Source organism: Lissotriton helveticus, chromosome 7 (genome assembly GCF_964261635.1).
Source record: "Lissotriton helveticus chromosome 7, aLisHel1.1, whole genome shotgun sequence".
NCBI lineage: Eukaryota > Metazoa > Chordata > Amphibia > Caudata > Salamandridae > Lissotriton > Lissotriton helveticus.
The window spans coordinates 1,107,334,632-1,107,352,855 of record NC_136068.1 but is presented as its reverse complement, the minus strand read 5'-3'; the positions used below and the strand labels follow the sequence as shown (position 1 = coordinate 1,107,352,855).

At 49.0% G+C, this 18,224-nt stretch overlaps 1 protein-coding gene across 1 annotated transcript; it reads left to right on the top strand.

Annotated features, from left to right (window-relative positions):
* Positions 1-250: 250 nt before the first annotated feature.
* On the top strand, positions 251-10,649 carry LOC144769394 (uncharacterized). The gene is made up of 2 exons (XM_078653449.1): positions 251-743; positions 10,036-10,649. Exons 1-2 carry the CDS (start codon positions 251-253, stop codon positions 10,647-10,649), a joined length of 1,107 nt encoding a protein of 368 aa, XP_078509575.1.
* Positions 10,650-18,224: the final 7,575 nt, after the last annotated feature.

Below are 18,224 nucleotides of genomic sequence, written 5' to 3'. Positions count from 1 at the left end.
TTTAGGCGGTCATCTCTCAGATCATTCGGCCATCTCTTTAGCCTTAAAGCTCTCGAGACGGCAAAGTACTAAGAGATGGACTCTGGATCGAAGTATTCTACTTGAGGATGATGTAGTAAAAAAATTGTCAGAGGACTCCGAGGGCTTCTTTGAATCGAATTTAGGAACCGCCCGAATCGAAACTGTTTGGGATGCCTATAAGGCCTATCTGAGGGGGGTGATTCTGGCCATTCAATCCACGAGGCAAAAAATGTTTAGGTCCAAGGTACTCGAAATAGAAGCAAAAATTGCTAAGCTAGAAGCTGAACTCTTAGCTTCAAACCATTACTTTGAATCGAGTGTCCTGCAAGAGCTAGCACTATGTAAATGCCAATTAGAAGAGGCGCTCAAAGCCAGACTTCGGAAGCGCTGGCAAGCCAGCTCTCTAGCTCATTTTGAATATGGGGAAGCTAGCGGGAAGCCCTTAGCATGGAAAACAAAAAAAGAGCAATCTAAGAATAGGATCAATGGAGTATTGTCTGACATAACGGGTGAGATATCAGATAATGCTTCTGATATAGAGAAAGCCTTTTTTAACCATTTTGAGGAGGTGTATGATGAAGATCTATCCCCGCAGGATAGCTCAATTCATACATGGTTAGAGCAATATGCAGTTCTGAGAATTGAGGATGAGGCATCCAATAACTTAAATGGAAGCATAAGCCTCAAGGAAGTGGTCTGTGCAATCAACTTGGCCAAGAGAGGTAAGGCACCAGGTCCCGACGGGCTGCCAGCAGAACTATATAACATTTTAGCATCAGTTATTGCCCCAATCCTCTGTAGATTGTTCTCTGCCATCTTTGAAGAAGGAGGGAATATTCCCTCATCATGGAATGAAGCAACGGTAGTTCTTATTCTTAAACCAGCCAAGCCGGCACCACAATGTGACTCATACAGGCCAATCTCTCTCCTAAATCTTGATTATAAGATCTTCGCCGAGATTTTGGCAGAGAGATTGAACGGCGTTGCTGGTGATTTATTACATAAGGATCAGAAGGGATTTGTAAGAGGCCGGTCTATCCAGAATTTGACCCAAGCACTAGTGGGAGTAATTGATATAGCATCTCTCAATAAGCTGCCTATGGCCATCATCACACTTGACGCCAATAAGGCGTTCAATTGCGTAAACTGGGCCTATTTAACTACAGTATTGGAGAGATGTAATCTGGGCAAAAATTTCTGCAGAGTTATGTCTTCTTTTTACCAACATCCCATAGCCCGAATATTGGTTAATGGCAATCTTTCTGCACCTCTAACTATAAAAAGAGGGACAAGACAGGGATGCCCCCTTTCGCCCTTGCTCTTTAATTTATATATCGAGTCCTTGGCAGAGAAAATCAGGCAAGATATGAATATTCCACCCTTTAAATTCAGAAACTGGGAAAAAAAGGTCTCACTCTATGCAGATGAAATGCTGATATATACCTCAGATCCAATGCAGGCAATCCCGTTAATCTATAATGTAGCAACCGAGTTCGGTCAGCTCTCTGGCTATCAGATTAATCAGTCCAAATCAGAATGCATGGTCTGGAACTTAGATGCACGTCTTCTGATACTAAAACAAGAGATAAGGTATTTAGGAGCCCAAATCACCCAGGATATTGAGCAATTGACGGATAGAAACCTTGATAAAGTAAACAAAGAAATCACTGATTCTTTAAAGGGCTGGTCTCTTCTTCCTCTCACATTAATTGGAAGAGTCAATGTCATAAAAAGTATGCTTCTGCCCAAATTAATTTTCCTATTTCAGAATATCCCTCTAGCTTTTAAAGAAGACAAGCTTACAAAAATTCAAGCCAGATTTAATTCCTTTACATGGGCCTCAAAGGGTATCAGGATCTCATGGAGGAAATTGCGTAGGGAAAAAAGCAAAGGCGGTTTGTGCGCCCCAGACCTGAACTGTACGCGTTGACCTTATTACTCAAGGCAGCGACCATGCTTTTTTATTGCCCAGATAGATCGGAAGCTGACATAATGTTCAAGGAAATGTTGATAGGAATTCAAGGGGGACTACAGGGTTTCTCATATAAATATGGGGACCCGGGCTTTTTTAAAAAAAGTCTGACTGAAGATGCTGAGGGATATGGCTCTTACCTGGGCTAGAGCAAGGAAATCTATGAATCTAGCATATTACACTGCTATGGCTCCGATATGGGATTCCCCTGGCTCTCCAGAGTGGACTAAGGACATTCTTGCGAAACCTCTGCTGGCTGCTGACATAAAGTATTGGTTCCACCTAATGCCTGATGGGAAGCTCTTATCCTGGGATGAGATCTCTTATTTGACTGACAATAACCTGTCTAAGTTCAAATACTTCCAAATAAAGAGCTGGACTCAGGTTGTGGGGTCGCAAGCGGGAACAACTAATGCTGTGGAGGATCTGTCAAAGGGAAGAACAGGAAGATAAAGACAGCAACTTTGTATTGGGCCATTCTTGAAGCAGAGGATGGCGATTTCACCCTGCCAGCCCACCTGTGGGGGGAACAAATTATGGACGCAGATCTGGAGCAGTTGTGGCAAGTATCCTTTAACATTCTACACACCACAGTATCTTCCGCCAATTTAAAGCACAACCATCTCTTCTCTCTCCACAGAGTCTATTGGTCCCCTGCTAAGCTCTCCAAATTTTCAAAAGGCATTACTCCTTGTTGTCCAAAGTGTAAGCTGGAAAAAGCAGACGATCTTCATATGTTTTTAACTTGTCCGGTCTTACATAATTTCTGGTGTGCAGTATCTGAAGGCATGGAAAATTTGTTTAATTTTAATATACAGGTTAGTATAAATCTCATATTTTTTGGTATTTTTTCGAATTATGAATTACTTTCTCGAGATGTCAATAAGTTGTCGCTGTACTTAATGGTACCAGGCCGCAGAGAAATCTGTAAATCCTGGTTAAAAGACACCGCACCCACCTATTTAGACTGGATTAACGCAATTAAACATACATTGAATTTAGACAGCGCAAATTGGAAGAGGAAAAAGCATTTTTGGATTCCGTGTATCGCTTGGTTGGATAAGCTTTAAAATAAGGTCCAATGATTATGCCTTTTTGCAGAATAAATACCCTAGGATAAGTTCCATGGCTGGGTAGTTAGACTAACTGAATTGACTCTGCCCTCATTAGGGTATCTGCAAGTGTAAGTGCTTCCAATAAGATCTTCGGAGCTCATAAAAAGACCGAGGCACTTCATCTGCTGCATAGTGGATGGTAGTATTTGAATGTACTTTGAGAATATCTTTTGGCGTATGAGGACCAAAAAAAACACAAAAAAACACTCACATGAAGGGGGCACTCATCGAGCCATCAGCTTTAACTCCAAAGGAGTACAGACAAAGTTCAGGAACACACACAAGGGGTAAACTCAGACATTGGTGGACTTTGTAGATGCTTCTGTGAAATCACTGGAAGGCTGGATATAGGGTAACAACGTGGATACCTATGAGGGGCTCTACAATTTGATGATTAAGGAACACATACTTACAAATTGTACCTCAGAGAAGTTACACCAGCATCTAGTGGATTCAAAGCTATCTAGCCCTAGAGAGCTGAAGCAGTTAGCAGATGATTCAGTACACACTAGGGTGACCAAAAAGTCCCAAGAAAGGAGGATAGCCTCTCCTTCAGGGGCAAGATGAGGCCAAACATAAAAAATCAGACACTCCCAAAGAGTCCCTAAAAGATGGCCAAGGTGGGGCTCCCAGAACCATACCCCATTCAAAGGTGCATGGTAAACAATTTCGACACTACAAAGGCTGAGGTGCGCAATTACTGTTAACCGCCAGGGTACAAGAGGGGAGATCCTCTGTGCACCAAAAAGTCACAAACTGGTTACCAACCCAAAGACATGGCAAATGTAGGGATGGGGGTGGAAGTTGTCCCTGGGGATTTCAAAGGGTACACTGAAGCCATGTTGGTCTCCATGAGTGGGAAGGAAGTTGAAACAAAAGGGTACCCCCAGAAATATCACCTGAGGTTCAGAAAAGGGGGCAAAGCAAACAAAAAACAGTAACAACACTTCCCCTTTCAACTATACACATTCATCAATGGACTTATTCCCATGTAGAGGGACCCCAAAATAAATCACTGTTACATGTTTATTTTTATTTTAGCAAGGACTTCCTTATAAATACAATACTTCAAAATAATAAATAAATTCATTACACTTTTACATTTAATATAAAATCACGACAATACAATACTCGACATTATGAAAACGGATCATACCACTCATCACATCCTCTCTATCACTCATACTCCACTCCATATACACAAGTACTTCAAAACCCAGAACATGAAATCTTGAACAGACAACAAAGGAGATAATTCTACTTTAGCCTTCCATTGAAGTATAATGGACTGGATTTGCTTGACAAATTGGTCAATTCACGTTTAGGTGGAATGCAGATGCTTTCAACCACCTTCTTCAGAACTTAACACTCTTTAAGTTTCTTCACCCAATCTGACAAGTGGGGGAATTTCTACTAAAATAGAAACATGTAGGTCACAACCATATTTACGAATGTGCATAGATCTAAAGAAGACATTCATCATCAATACTCTAGACCAGAGCCCTAATTTACAACAGAAGTGAAAAGAGTAAACAAAACATAGTGAAAAAATGATTATGATTTTAGAGGCAAATATCATAAAAAATAAATATAAATATAAGGAAAGGTGAAACAAAAGCTCCTACTACCTCCTCAAACTCCCCATGCTGAAAGTTGAAATGATTCATGGTGCGAATCCTGAAGAAATAAATCTCTATCACTCAAACCCAGCAGCCTTACATATACAAGTGCTAAATATTGTACTCACTTACTACACCCACTACCCAAAACGAAAGGGAATGAGACTCATTTTTAACCCCCCGCGGACAATGCAAATCTCCGCAGCGGAGCGAATTTGGCCAGCCCCAGCCTCCATCCCCTATTATGAAGTAAGTTAACAGTAATTAAACAAAAACTTAAAACCACTTACCTCTTTACCTCGGAGTCCCCGGGCCGCCCTCCTCCTCTTCCTTGCCGTACCGGTAATGCTTGAGAAAACTGCACATGCGCGGCGCCCGCACATGCAGATTTCTTGCAGAAATTGACCAGATATGCAAATTTATTTATACTTATATAGCGCCTATCACCCAAGGTCTCTAAGCGCAAATGTGCAAACTCACGCCCGCACTTGTCACAGGCAGTCTCATGTCTAAGACTGTACCGATTGATTCCTAACCACGCTATTTCTAGTCTCAAATGGACTATGGCTGATTATTTTATAATAATGAACAAGTTTGCCTCAAAGTTCTGATCTTGCCCCCTCAGCTCCCAAAAGTAAAAACTGAAAGTTGAAATCCCACCTCTCATACTGAGAGTCTCGTCACCTTACCTCCTTTTCTTGTGTTCAAATAACGACCAACGTCCTCTGGGTCGGTAGGATATAGCTGATCAAAAAACACTGAATTATGCTGGAGTTAAGTATATTTTTCCCTTTATTTCTCCAGATGGTTGCAAAAACCAGGAATTTTTTGTTACCCTCTTGAAAAGACCATTTTACGCTAAATCCATCATTTGTGCAACTAGGCTAGAGTATTTTTGATTATTAAGCAATGCATTTCTGATTTTTACCCCAGATTTGATCATTAAACATCCTGGTATTCATGATCATATGCAATGTAAACAAAATTTCTACCCTCTACATTTTTTTCAGAGGATTTCATGACAACCGCATTCTATCATGTTTATGAACATTAAGAGTACTCATCCAGTGAGGGGCGTGGCTTTCTGCCCACGGAGATGCTCTCATACTGAACGGGCTCTCCTAGCTGTCAGTGAATAACCTTTACTCATCTGCCGTCCAGGTCTATACCTCACCCACCCCATTGCTGTGTTGGGTGCCAGGGTGGACAAAGGAGGCTTAGCGACCCTCCATAGCCAGCGCAAAAGAGAATTTGAGAGACTGAAGCTGACCCGTGGCTGCACATCTCTCAAGATGGTATCGCCCATGGCTTGACCACTTGTCTGAGCAGGGGCTGGAGGCTGCGAGTGCCGAGACTGGGGCCGGCAATACCCCCGGAAACAATCCTGGGCTTAATCGGGTGATCGCTCGACTGCGTGGCTGACAGCGACTGTGCAGGCTCCTGTGCCGATCTGGAGCTGGTGGTGCGGGTCTGCAGGACAGTTGCCGGGGGCTGCTGCTCTCCGCAGCCAAGGCAGCGCCCTTTGCGGGCCCCGGGGAAAGCAGGTCAGCAGACCAGTCTTTTCCCCGGGGTATTCGTGCGATAGGACGGGCGGGAGGAAGTTAGGTAAGGGGTGGGATTAGGGGGTGGGGGGAGTTAGGAGGTTACTTAAGGGGACAGGAGGGGAAGGACTTCCTCTTCCTGTCCCCAGTGCCTCAGGGTGAGAGAAGAGGATGAGTTGGAGGAAGGTGAGGTGAGAGAGTCTGCGAGTTGGGGGAAGGTTAGAGTGGTAATGGACAAGCCGGGAGTTTTCCCGGAGGCACAGGCTGGCGCCAGTCGGGCCAGCAGAGGGGCAGTGAAACCGGTGGACGCACGGAGGACTGAACGGGACGCCCCTGCAACTCTATCAGGTGAGGGAGCTTGGTGGGACGCTTGGGGGGATGGGGCGAAAGGAGGGAGGAAGAAGGCCTGCAGGTCGGTGGGTGTGGGGGACGGGTCTGTGCGGGATTTTGGGGCCTCAGGTGGAGTGGAGATGGCTCCGATGGATGGTAAGAAGCAGGTCGTGACCGCCAGTTCACAGACGGATAAGTCAGAGGACGATGGGGGAAAGGATAATGGGGTTGAGAAAGCTCGGAAGAAGTTACCGTACATGGGTATGGCTATGCCCCTTGGGTCTCATTTATCTGAGAAGACGAAGGCGCGGATTTGGAAACATGAATATGTGAATGTTTTTAAGCTGTTGCACAGAGAAATTCAGGCGAAGGAAGGATCTAAGGAGGAGGAATGGGAGTTGACCAGGCGGCCGAGAGTGCCGGTGACGATGGAGAATTGGACGTCGGCTTTTTTGATGTATGCGAGTATCTATTGTGAGAAGCACGCAGATAGGGCGATTGCGCTATTTAAGTATATGGACGTGATTCGGAAGGCGCAGTTGCATTTTGGTGGTTTTGCCTGGTTGAGCTATGATGAGGAGTTCAGGGCCAGGGGGGGACGTTGACCAGGAACTCTGGGTTCAGTGGATGTCATCGACGCAGGCGGCGGCTTCTACGCATACGGCCAGTGGTCTTCCGGTCACCTATCGGTCCTTTCAGTCGCACCCCGCCCAATCTGGGGAGGGTGGGTCTGGCGTTGCCGGGGGACCAGGAGCTCAGGTGGTGTGGACAGGGGCGGCTGGACAGCAATACAAGCCGGGATCCACTGGGGCCTGTTGGGGCTTCAATAAGGGATTCTGCAACCGACCTTCCTGTAAATTTAAACATGAGTGTTCCAAGTGCGGGGGACGTCACGCGGTCATGCAATGCCTCACGTTGGCTACACCCTCAGAGCAGTGGAAGTTTGCAAGAGGCAGGGGTCAGGTTGGGCCGAAGGGCCCATACTCCGGTTAAGGTGGAGGCCATGTGTCCATGGCTCTCCCGGTATCCTGATAGAGAGGCTGCAGTGAGGCTGTACTAGGGGTTTGTGGAGGGTTTTCGGTTTGGCTATCAGGGACCGAGGGAGCAGCGTTGGGCGGAGAACTTGCGGTCGGCCAGAGAATTGCCGGATGTGGTGGCGAAGAAATTGGAGAAGGAAGTTTTGGAAGGCAGGATCGCAGGTCCGTTCGAGGAGTGGCCGATGTCGGATCTCATGGTGTCCCCGCTGGGGGTGGTGCCCAAGAAGGAGCCGGGGGAGTTCAGGTTGATCCATCATCTGTCGTGGCCGGAGGGAGGTTCTGTGAATGACTTCATCGTGGAGGAGGACTCTAGGGTCTTGTATGCGTCGGTGGATGACGCCATCGGTTTGGTGCATACGTGCGGGGTGGGGGCGGAGTTGGCCAAGTGTGACATCAAGTCGGCCTTTCGCCTCCTTCCCATTCATCCGGCGGATTTTTCCCTGTTAGGGATGCAGTTTGCAGGGGCCATTTTCATCGACATGGTGTTGCCAATGGGTTGTGCGGTTTCTTGCGTGCTCTTTGAGACCTTCAGTTCCTTTTTGCAGTGGGCTTTTGTGGACCGCAGTGGGCACCGATGGTGTCTCACTATTTGGATGATTTCTTGTTTGTTGGGTTGGGTCAGACGGAAGAGTGTGGGAAGGCCTTGGGCCAATTTCAGCAGATGGCGCTGTATTACCTTCTTAGGGATTGAACTGGACTCAGTGGCTTGGCAGGCGAGGTTGCCGTTGCGGAAGGTGGTGGAGATGCAGGAGGTTTTGAGTCAGGTGCTTGTTGCTCGCAAGATTGAGTTGAGGTTGGTACAGTGTTTGCTGGGACTGTTGAACTTTGCTTGCAGGGTGGTGAGGGCTGGAAGGACATTTTGTAGACGCCTCTGCATGGCCATGTCGGGGCGGTTCTCCCTCATCACAGGGTCAGGGTCACACTGGGAGTGCGGTCGGACTTGCGGGTCTGGTTGGTGTTTCTGGAGGACTTCAATGGTGTTTCCTTGGATTTTGCGCGGGACAGGATGGTGTGGCAGGTACAACTCTGCTCAGATGCGGCGGGTGCGGCTGGTTTCGGGGTGTTCTGGGACGGCCGTTGGTGTGCAGAACAGTGGCCGGCTCACTGACTGCGCCAGGGCAGGAGCATTGCCTTCCTGGAATTCTTCCCGCTGTTGGTGGCGCTGTTGGTTTGGGGCCCGGAATTCCAGAACAGGTCGGTGTTGTTCCATGTGGACAACATGACAGTCGTGGACTTGGTGAACAATCAGAAAGCAAAAGACCTGCGAGTACTGTGCTTGTTGTGAAGTTTCATGCTGCTGTGTTTGCGTTTCAATGTGCTGTTTCACGCGCAACATGTGCCTGGCGTAAGTAATGAAATTGCGGATGCATTATCTCGTTCGCAGTGGCAGCGCTTCAGGAAGCTGGCTCCGGGAGTGGAGGTTTGCAAGACCAAGGTACCGGAGGGTATCTGGGCGTGGGGGGAATGAGAGTGGTGGGTTTGGTGGAAAGATCTATAGCCGAGTCCAATAGGCGTTCGTACAGGTTGGCGTGGTCTGAGTTTGGGGCCTTTTTGGGTTGGAGGAAAGGTGCTTGGAGGATGCCCAAGGGTGCATGCGAGCAGGGGATGGTGCGTTTCGTACTGAACTGCATGGACAGAGGTTTGTCTCAGACAACGATTGCCGGCAAGTTGGCAGGTGTTTCCTTTTACAGCATGGTCTACATGGGTTTTGATCCGGCCAGGACGGATCTGCTCAGTCGTATGTTGAAAGGTTGGGGACGTGTGAGAGCAGAGGGGGGTGGGGGGGGAGTTGCCTCGTGAGGAGATTACGTTTGAACTGTTGGACAGGATTTTGGGGGAGTTGCCGTTTTGTTGTTATGACAGGGATGAAGTGGCGTTGTTCCGTTTATGCATGGTGTGGATGTTCTTTGGGGCGGGTGTTTGCAGATGTGCGTTTGGATGGGGCCCGGCTGGGCATTTGGTTGGGACATTCCAAGACGGACCAGGTTGGTCATGGTAAATGGGTGTGGTTGGCAGAGAGCGGTTGTGCGGACGTGTGCCCGGTGCGTGAGTGGCGAGGTTTCTGTGGATGAGTGCAGAGGTCGGAGGGTGAGATCTTCGTGCGTACGTCTATGAGGTGTTTGACGTCCTTCCAGTTGCTGGCGGTGTTGAGATTGGCTCTGAGGAGGCTTGGCAGGGATCCGGTGCATTTTGGCACGCACTTGTTTAGGATCGGGGCGGCCACGGCAGCGGCGGGGCTAGGTTGGTCGTGGGAGGAGATTCGGCAGATTGGTCGCTGGCGGTCTCGCTGCTGCGAACGCTATGTGCGCAAGTAAAGGAGGGGGCGCGGGCTAGCCTTGGCGGCTGCGGTTGTTTTTGCACTTTTGTTTTGCCGTGGTACTAATCTCTTTCTCTTCGTAGGTTGTGTCCGGGGGCCGGGGGCCAAGACGGTCACTTGGATTGTGGGACATTCGTTTGTACATTGGACCTCGAAGTATGCGGACAGGCAGGTGTACGTTCGTAGCCTGGGCCTGAGGAGCAGTCATCATGAGGTCCAATGGTGGGGTAAGAGCGGAATGCGTTGGGGCGAATTGCTGCCATGGCTTACGAAGAAGGTGTCACAGCTGGGCTGTCCGGACATGCTTGTGATCCATTTAGGGGAGAATGACTTGGTGAGACAATCGGGGGTGTCCTTGTTACACCTGATGCAGCGGGACTTGGAGGCAATGAAGCGCAATCTGGCTGGCGCCTGTATTGTGTGGACTGAATTCATACCACGACGGATCTGGAGGGGGGCTCTTAAGCCCGCGGCCATTGAAAGGGCCCGTACGAAATTGAACAGGGCAATGAGACTCTTTTGTGCTGATCATGGACTTAAAGTGCTGGCTCATGGCGGGCTCAGGCTGGAGGAGCCGCTTCTCTTTCGAGATGATGGCGTGCACCTTTCGCACATGGGAAATGCGTACTACCTTATGGAGCTGCGGGATCTGATCAGCTTTTTGTGGAATGAGTCGATATGGTGTAGGCGTGACTGAGTGCGAAAGGTGCACGATTGATGGGGCAGGTAACCGCCCTCCGGGGGTTCCCTGGGTGGTGTTCTTGACGGGCAGAATCACCCTTCCGGGGAGGGGGTTACAGGTGCAGGATGGGGGTGTGGTAGACGGGAGTGCGATGGATGGAGATGATGGAGGAGTTTGGAAGCGAAAAGGGGAAGTAAATGGTATACGTGAAGAGGCGTGGTGTGAATTGGGAGTGGCTATTGGAGTACGTGAGTTGATGATGGTTGAGAGGCAGGATGTTTGGGGGGATTGTTAATTGTTAATGACGTTATGTTAATTTTGGCTGTCATGCCTGTCCTAATAAATGGCCATTTACGCTAACTGATGCGTGGAGTGGTTATTGCGCGATGCGGGCCCCGGGGAAAGCAGGTCAGCAGACCAGTCTTTTCCCCGGGGTATTCGCGCGATAGGACGGGCAGGAGGAAGTTAGGTAAGGGGTGGGATTAGGGGGTGGGGGGAGTTAGGAGGTTACTTAAGGGGACAGGAGGAGAAGGACTTCCTCTTCCTGTCCCCAGTGCCTCAGGGTTCAGATTAGTTTGTCTGCCCACCCACCGTACAAGGTTAAAAGGAGTGGAGATGGGGGCGTTTTGGTTCAAAAACGTTGTGAGGCAAGCAAGTTTAGGACAGGATGGCACGGAGAGTGTTTGCAGGACCTGGGAGGGGTGGGGCGTCCTTGACGGGCAGAATCACCCTTCCGGGGAGGGGGTTACAGGTGCAGGATGGGGGTGTGGTAGATGGGAGTGCGATGGATGGAGATGATGGAGGAGTTTGGAAGCGAAAAGGGGAAGTGAATGGTATACGTGAAGAGGCGTGGTGTGAATTGGGAGTGGCTATTGGAGTACGTGAGTGGATGATGGTTGAGAGGCAGGATGTTTGGGGGATTGTTAATTGTTAATGACGTTATGTTAATTTTGGCTGTCATGCCTGTCCTAATAAATGGCCTTTTAAGCTAACTGATGCGTGGAGTGGTTATTGCGCGAGTGAGGAATCGAGCGCGGAGCTGCCCAAAGTGATCGGGGACCCAGTGGTAATGTGGCCTAGGGGCACGAGCAGCGGTCACTACATCCTGACCGCATGTCCGGCAGTCCACCATTGAAGCCCGGCCCTGCTGCCCTGAGGTGGACAGCCGTGGCCTACAAGAACCAAGGAGAGAGAACCCGGGCTCAGAATGGTCCAACCAGCAGGGACATCCAGGTCCTTGGCAAGACAGTGCGGAAGGCTGGAGACAGGCGGGGGATCTAGGCCCTAGTGCACTGAGAGGCACCCAGCCCAAAGTTAAAGGGAACAGAGGAGCCCCTTGCCACCCTGTGGAAAGCGGGCCCTGCTCTGGCTGAGATCGGAGCTCTAGGTCCCAACCAGGCCCCTACACGCGGCCTGGGGAAGGTCAGCCCTCTGCTTTTAATCCTTGTGTAATCCAGCAGACTGTGGCCCAGATTGTGTGAAGTGCAGGAGTACTTGGGGATGCCGAGCCTAGCCTGGAGGACCAGAAGCAATATTCCTCTTTGGGTGGCATGCTGCGCCCACGTCACGATTCCACAGTCCAAGGGCCCCATAGAGTCAGTGGCTGAGACCGTATCCAGATACACTGATTGCAGAGTGAGGTGGAATTGCGGTAGTTGGAGGATCTTGGACAGAGGAGGTACAGGGGTGTCGCTGCCGCTTATTAAATCGGCTCGCAGTGACTAGCGCAAGTGCCACACAATCATGGTATGAAACAAGCACCCCCACCCGGGCTGTCCAACTAAATTGACAAATATATGGTGACGGTGGGGGCGGGTGGAAAGACAGGAGGAGCCATTATGGATCTGCGGTGGCGGGCAGAACGGACCTCACAATGGTGCCCTCCATGAGAGACATCATGAAAGCAATGAGGGATCTCTGGTGCACACATGAATCCAAGCTCAACACAGTAACCAAGGAAGCGAATCTGCTGCGAGCGGACTTTCGAAATATGGCTGACAAAGTTGCTACAGCGTAAATGCATATTGGCAGTCTACAATCGAAAACTAAGTGACTGGAGGCACATGTCACCAAGCTTACAAAATAACAAGCAATGGCCAAACTAGAGGACCAGGAAAGTAGGGCTAGGCCCAACAATATCCATTTAGTGGTGGTCCCTGAGGGAGAAGAGGGGCAATCTGTGCATCTCTTCTTGTTTTGTTTTGTTTTGCAGAGTTTTATATAGCGCGAACTAGAACCGAACCGAATCAGTTATCAGAGCGCTTTACATAGCACCAGTTACGTTACATGAGGACACACTTTCATTTTAGGCATGGGGAGATTAAGTGATTTGCCCAGAATCACGGGGGGTTTTTGGCGTCGTTACCGAGACTCGAACCCAGATCCCCAGGTCCGAGGTCGAGCGCCTTAGCCGTTAGGCCAACCCCTCTCCCTTGAAGATCTCACTCTTAACACCCTCTGTAGGAGGATGGATATCTGACTATGGTTACCCCCAACTTTTTGCCTAGTGTTTAGCTGGTTTTCGACTTAGTTCTCCTGGGATCCTGCTAATCTGGGCCCCAGGCTATCTGCTCTCACTGTAAAATGGACTCCATGTACTTTAGGCACATCTCCAATTGGATATTGAATCACCTTGTGAGCCCCTGTATAGTGTACCATAGGTACCCAGGGCATAGGCGCATCCAAGGCCTATCAGGGGCTGCAGCATGAATTATGCCACCCCTAGTTGGCCATCCAAACTGACACAACTGGCTGATCACTCAGCTGGGGCAAGGTCGTGTAAACACCCCTTGCTTAGGTATAGTATTCCTATACCTACCATTATATATAGACACATATGTACCTATAAGTCACTCCTATGGCAGGCCTTAACAATCCTGAGGGCAGAGTGCTTGGTTGTATGTTAGATGAGGCTCTAGCATGAGCTGAGCCTGTCTGCAGCTTTCGGAACCATGTCCTTATAGCTGTTCTATGATATAGCCATACCATATACTCTTAAGTGCATTATAATCCTCACGGTTAAATGCTAACTCTGGTTTGGCTTTGTCAAAGCATGTCGTGTAAGGTGTCATACGCTTTGGAATACTATCCCCTCACCAGTTCTGGCAACGGGGGTAGCATTCCACCCTTCTAGAGGGAGAAGACATGTTGTTCCTGTTAATCCCGGTTAAAGTTAACCAGAGCCTCAGCATCACAAAATGGATGCTACTGCCACAGACACAAGTCTGACCTCCTGCTGCTGGGAGTCCTTCCAGTGAGGGAGGCTTGGACAATAGGTTTCCTGTCTTGGGAGGTGCTAGCACCACCCCAGACAGGCCATAGTGTATTGGGGCAGGGAGGGCTGAAAGAAATGGGACACTGCCTGGGGCACACAAGGTGTCCCATGCATAGCCTGGTTCAAACCAGTTGCTGGGGCACTCCAGCCCCAACTCTGGTGTGAAACTGGACAAAGTGAAAAGGGTATAACCACCCCATTCCCTGGTCCCACCCATAGGAAGGACCAAGCAGGTAACCCAGCCCCTCAGATTAGTATATAGGTAGGAGATGAGTCAAGAGACTTTAGATTTATCCTGAACTGAAACTTGAAATGAAACCCTGGACCTTCGACATTCGACTGCAACTAGAAGACTGAAGAATCTCCCTTGTGGTCAAGGAGTGACCACCCTGTGCAAACAGGCACCATCCAGCGATCTGCGGTTTACTTTGTCGATGCTCCTGCCGGAGCCCGAACACAGAGTCTGACGAGAGCCAGACTTCCAGACTTCATTGACCCCGATCCACAGCCACAGCAAAGCTGAGACCAGTGGATTCGACGAGAGATGTTATACTGGCCATCTTGAATAACCTTCTCTTTGCTACTTGTGCAGCTTCTGAGGCACCCTCGAAGTTGTGCATTGGGGATTGAGAAGCCCCAGGCCCGAGCACCTTCTGCACCGACGCACAGCCCTCCACACTCCACGAGTGCCGCATGCGGCCTGCTAGTGTTTTTGTGTTTGACGCGTCTGTCCGGTTATTTGCCCGTTGGCTAGTGGCCTCTGTAACAATGAACCTTTGAATTTGACCCACCTGCCTGGTTGCTCCAGGTGGGCCCATGCGTCCCTGCAAAGGACAAGCCCCCTAGACCCTGCTGGTCTAACTCTAAGCGAATATTCAATTCCTGTGTGGGTTGCATTTCCCAAGGCCTGTTGACTCCAATCCGGAAGCCGACACCGCCAACAGTGAGATCCTTTGTGGGACAGTCCGTATCCAGCTCCTCGTTGTCGTCGAAGCCTCCTGGTCCACCTGGCTGCAGAGTCCAGCTTCACGACATCACCTGATTGCTTCGCGACATCGCCTGGTTCCGTCCTGGTCACTAGCTAGTGACCCAGACTCTGTCCCCTCTGCTTTCAGGTACTCTTCATCCTCGATCCGCCCTTGGATCCAACCAGACACTTCTCTCCTGGTCGCCTGCAGCATCTTTTTACAGGTCTCCATAGGAATCAGCGATGAAACCCGACACAACTTGACACCTATGCACCCGGCTCTTGTAGGTGAGGTAACGCGGGCACTCCGGTGCTCCTGTGCCCTAGGCCTATCCTGTGTTCGTGACGTGGTTCTTATACCACTATTTTAGTATATGGTCTTCAGTGCCCCTAGGGCACGACTGTATTTTGTGCAACTTATTGTATGATAATTGAGTAACTTGTTATGTGCTTTAGCCTCTGATCTCATAAAGAGTTCAGAGGAGTTGTGTTTATAATAAATACATATATATTTTATATATAACCTGTGTGGTGTCCTTTCATTTGGTATTCAAGGGGTTACATATGGTAAAACAGCTTGCTTCACATGCTCTCTGATGTTTTAGCCTAAGACTGCTTTGTCCATGCTACCACTAGGATAGCTGGTCTATAAGGTTGGCTTTACAACCATCACCATAAGGGTTGTTTGGACTGGTGCAAGGTGCTCACTAGAATAGTGAACATCATATACCAGGCCAACTTCTCACATTGGTGTGCAGCGGTTGGGATAGGAGCTTGCTGTTGTTTTACCAATTGTAATCTTAAGATATCATTTGGGAAAGATCACATTAGGTACCTATAGGTACATATAATAAGTCTTAAAATACTTAAGTTCTACTGAACTTAGTTGTTGTAGAGCAAAGGGCTTAGCACACCCTGACTACAACTCCTAGAGAGGTTTAGTAGGTAACACTTAGTGTAGGTAGGTGCACACACCATACCTCACTAGATCATGTCTCTGAGAGCAGAACCAAGTGGATCTCTCCCAGTGGAGTCAGATCCTTTAAGGATACCTTCCAGATATGATGCCCTAACTTTCCAAGAGCTAAGGCACTTGTGCACCTCTAGAAGGTTAAAACAGTGTTCTCACTCTACCCTCAAGCACCTGATGAAACTCATGGAAGAATATGATGTTCAGAAAGCCTCTAGTACAGGCCCCTCAGGGAATGCAGATGAGGTCCTACCCTCAGCAGAAGATGCCACTGACCCTACAATCATAGATGATGAAGAGGATGTGGAGGCAGAAGATACTGGGGAGGAAGTAGGCAGCCAGGTCCAAGTTAGGAAACTTAGCCAGGCTAACTTAAGCCTACATGGGGCTGCGGAAGGGCTAGCCCCATACAGGCCTATAAGTAGACTTAGCCAGAGGTATAGGATGAGGAGGTCCCACTCCACGGAATCTCTCCATTCCAATGGTTCTAGGGGCTCTAATGGCTCTGCTCAGAGGGGAATGACTTCTCCTCAGAGGAGAGAACATCAGGCAAGAATGAAGGAAGTCAATCTGAGGATCGAGAGGGAGGAAACTGCCCTCGCCAAGGAGAGACTTGCCCTTGCTAGAGAGCAAAAGTTAAGTGGATTAGATTACTCTGGTGGCAGCAATATCCCTAAGGATAAAGATAGGTCCTATGATACTAGAAACCTAAGCAAGATTGTGCCCCCCTACAAAGTTGGGGTGACATCCACAAGTGGATTACTGCTTTGGAGAGGGCTTGCAAAGTACAGCAGGTACCCCAAAGTCAGTGGGCAGCAATCTTATTGCTCTCCTTTTCAGAAAAAGGCAGAGATAATCCCCTCACAGTTAGTGGTGGGGATGCTAACAACTACTCTGTCCTGAAGAGTGCTCTGATTGATGGGTTTGGCTTAACCACTGAGCAATATAGGTTGTTTTTCAGGGATACCCAGAAGACACAGACTCAGGACTGGACTGATTTTGTAGATTGTGCTACTAAGGCTCTGGAGGGCTGGTTATTGGGCAGCAAAGTACAGGACTTTACAGGATTGCACAATTTGATTATGAGGGAGCAGATCCTTAGTAATTGTCAAAACCAGCTTCTACACCAGCACCCGGTGGAGTCTGATCTGACCTCTCCACAATAATTGGGTGAGAGGGCAGACAAATGGGTCAGAACCAGGATTAGGCCTAAAAATCAGGGTGGTGACCAAAAGAAAGCTAATACCAAGCCTCAAGAGAAAGGTGGGGATAAATACAAGGTCAAGTCCCCTAAAGGGCCCAAAACTCCAATGGTGGGGGTGGGTCCCAAAACACTCCCTCTACCCAAAAGAAACCTTATTGCCATGTCTGTAAACCACCTGGCCACTGGATGACTGACAGTAGTTGCCCAAAGTCCAACAATAAGGAAAACATTCCACCAAGTAATACTCCGACACCTCCTGTTACTACTAGTAGTAATCCCCCAGGTGGTGGGAGTGCCCCCAAGCATTTGGATGGGTTTACTTGGGGAACTCAGGTGGACTCTGGCCTAACCAGGTCCCCTACCACAGCTACACTTGTCTGTGAAAATGGCATGGGGTTTGCCAACTTCACTGCTTGTCCCAACACTTTGGGCAAGTACCGACAGGAGCCCCTCATCAATGGTAAGAATGTTGAAGCCTCTAGAGACACAGGGGCTAGCATCACTATGGTGGTTGAGAGCCTAGTCCCCTCAGGACAACTTTTACTTGGGTACACATACCAGGTGGTCAATATTGATGGAGTGCAGAAAAATCATCCCATGGCAGTAGTAAATCTCAGCTGGGGAGGTGTCACTGATCCAAAGAGAGTGGCAGTGTCTACAAACTTGCCTGTAGATTGTCTACTGGGAAATGATCTAGAGATCTCAGCCTGGGCTGAGGTAGAACAAGAAACCCATTCCAAAATGGTAGGTCTCCCTGGAAAGGTTAGTGGGGCTGTGATGGCCACAACCCCAGCTCCAGATTTCCTCCCTGAAAAGGTTGGTAGGGCTGTGATGGTCTCAGCCCAATCTCAAGCAGACTCCTTCCCTGAACAGGTTGACAGGGCTGTGATGGTCATAGCCCACACGCAAACAGATTTTTGTGTTGTGAAGCCTGAAACTATGGATCACTCCACACAGACAAAGAGTATTGGGGAGGAAGAAAAGTCTCCCTCCCACCAGACATTAGGTAAGAGTCAGCCTCATCAGGGAACTGACCCTACTCCTTGTTAAGGAACTGTCCCAGAGGTAGTCAGGCCTAGCCTGGCAGAGCCCCTGATGTCAGTGGACCCTTCCAAGTTAGCACCCAGTCTAGAGCATGTAACCTGCCCCTCTCTACCCTGCCTCAGTCAGCCCAG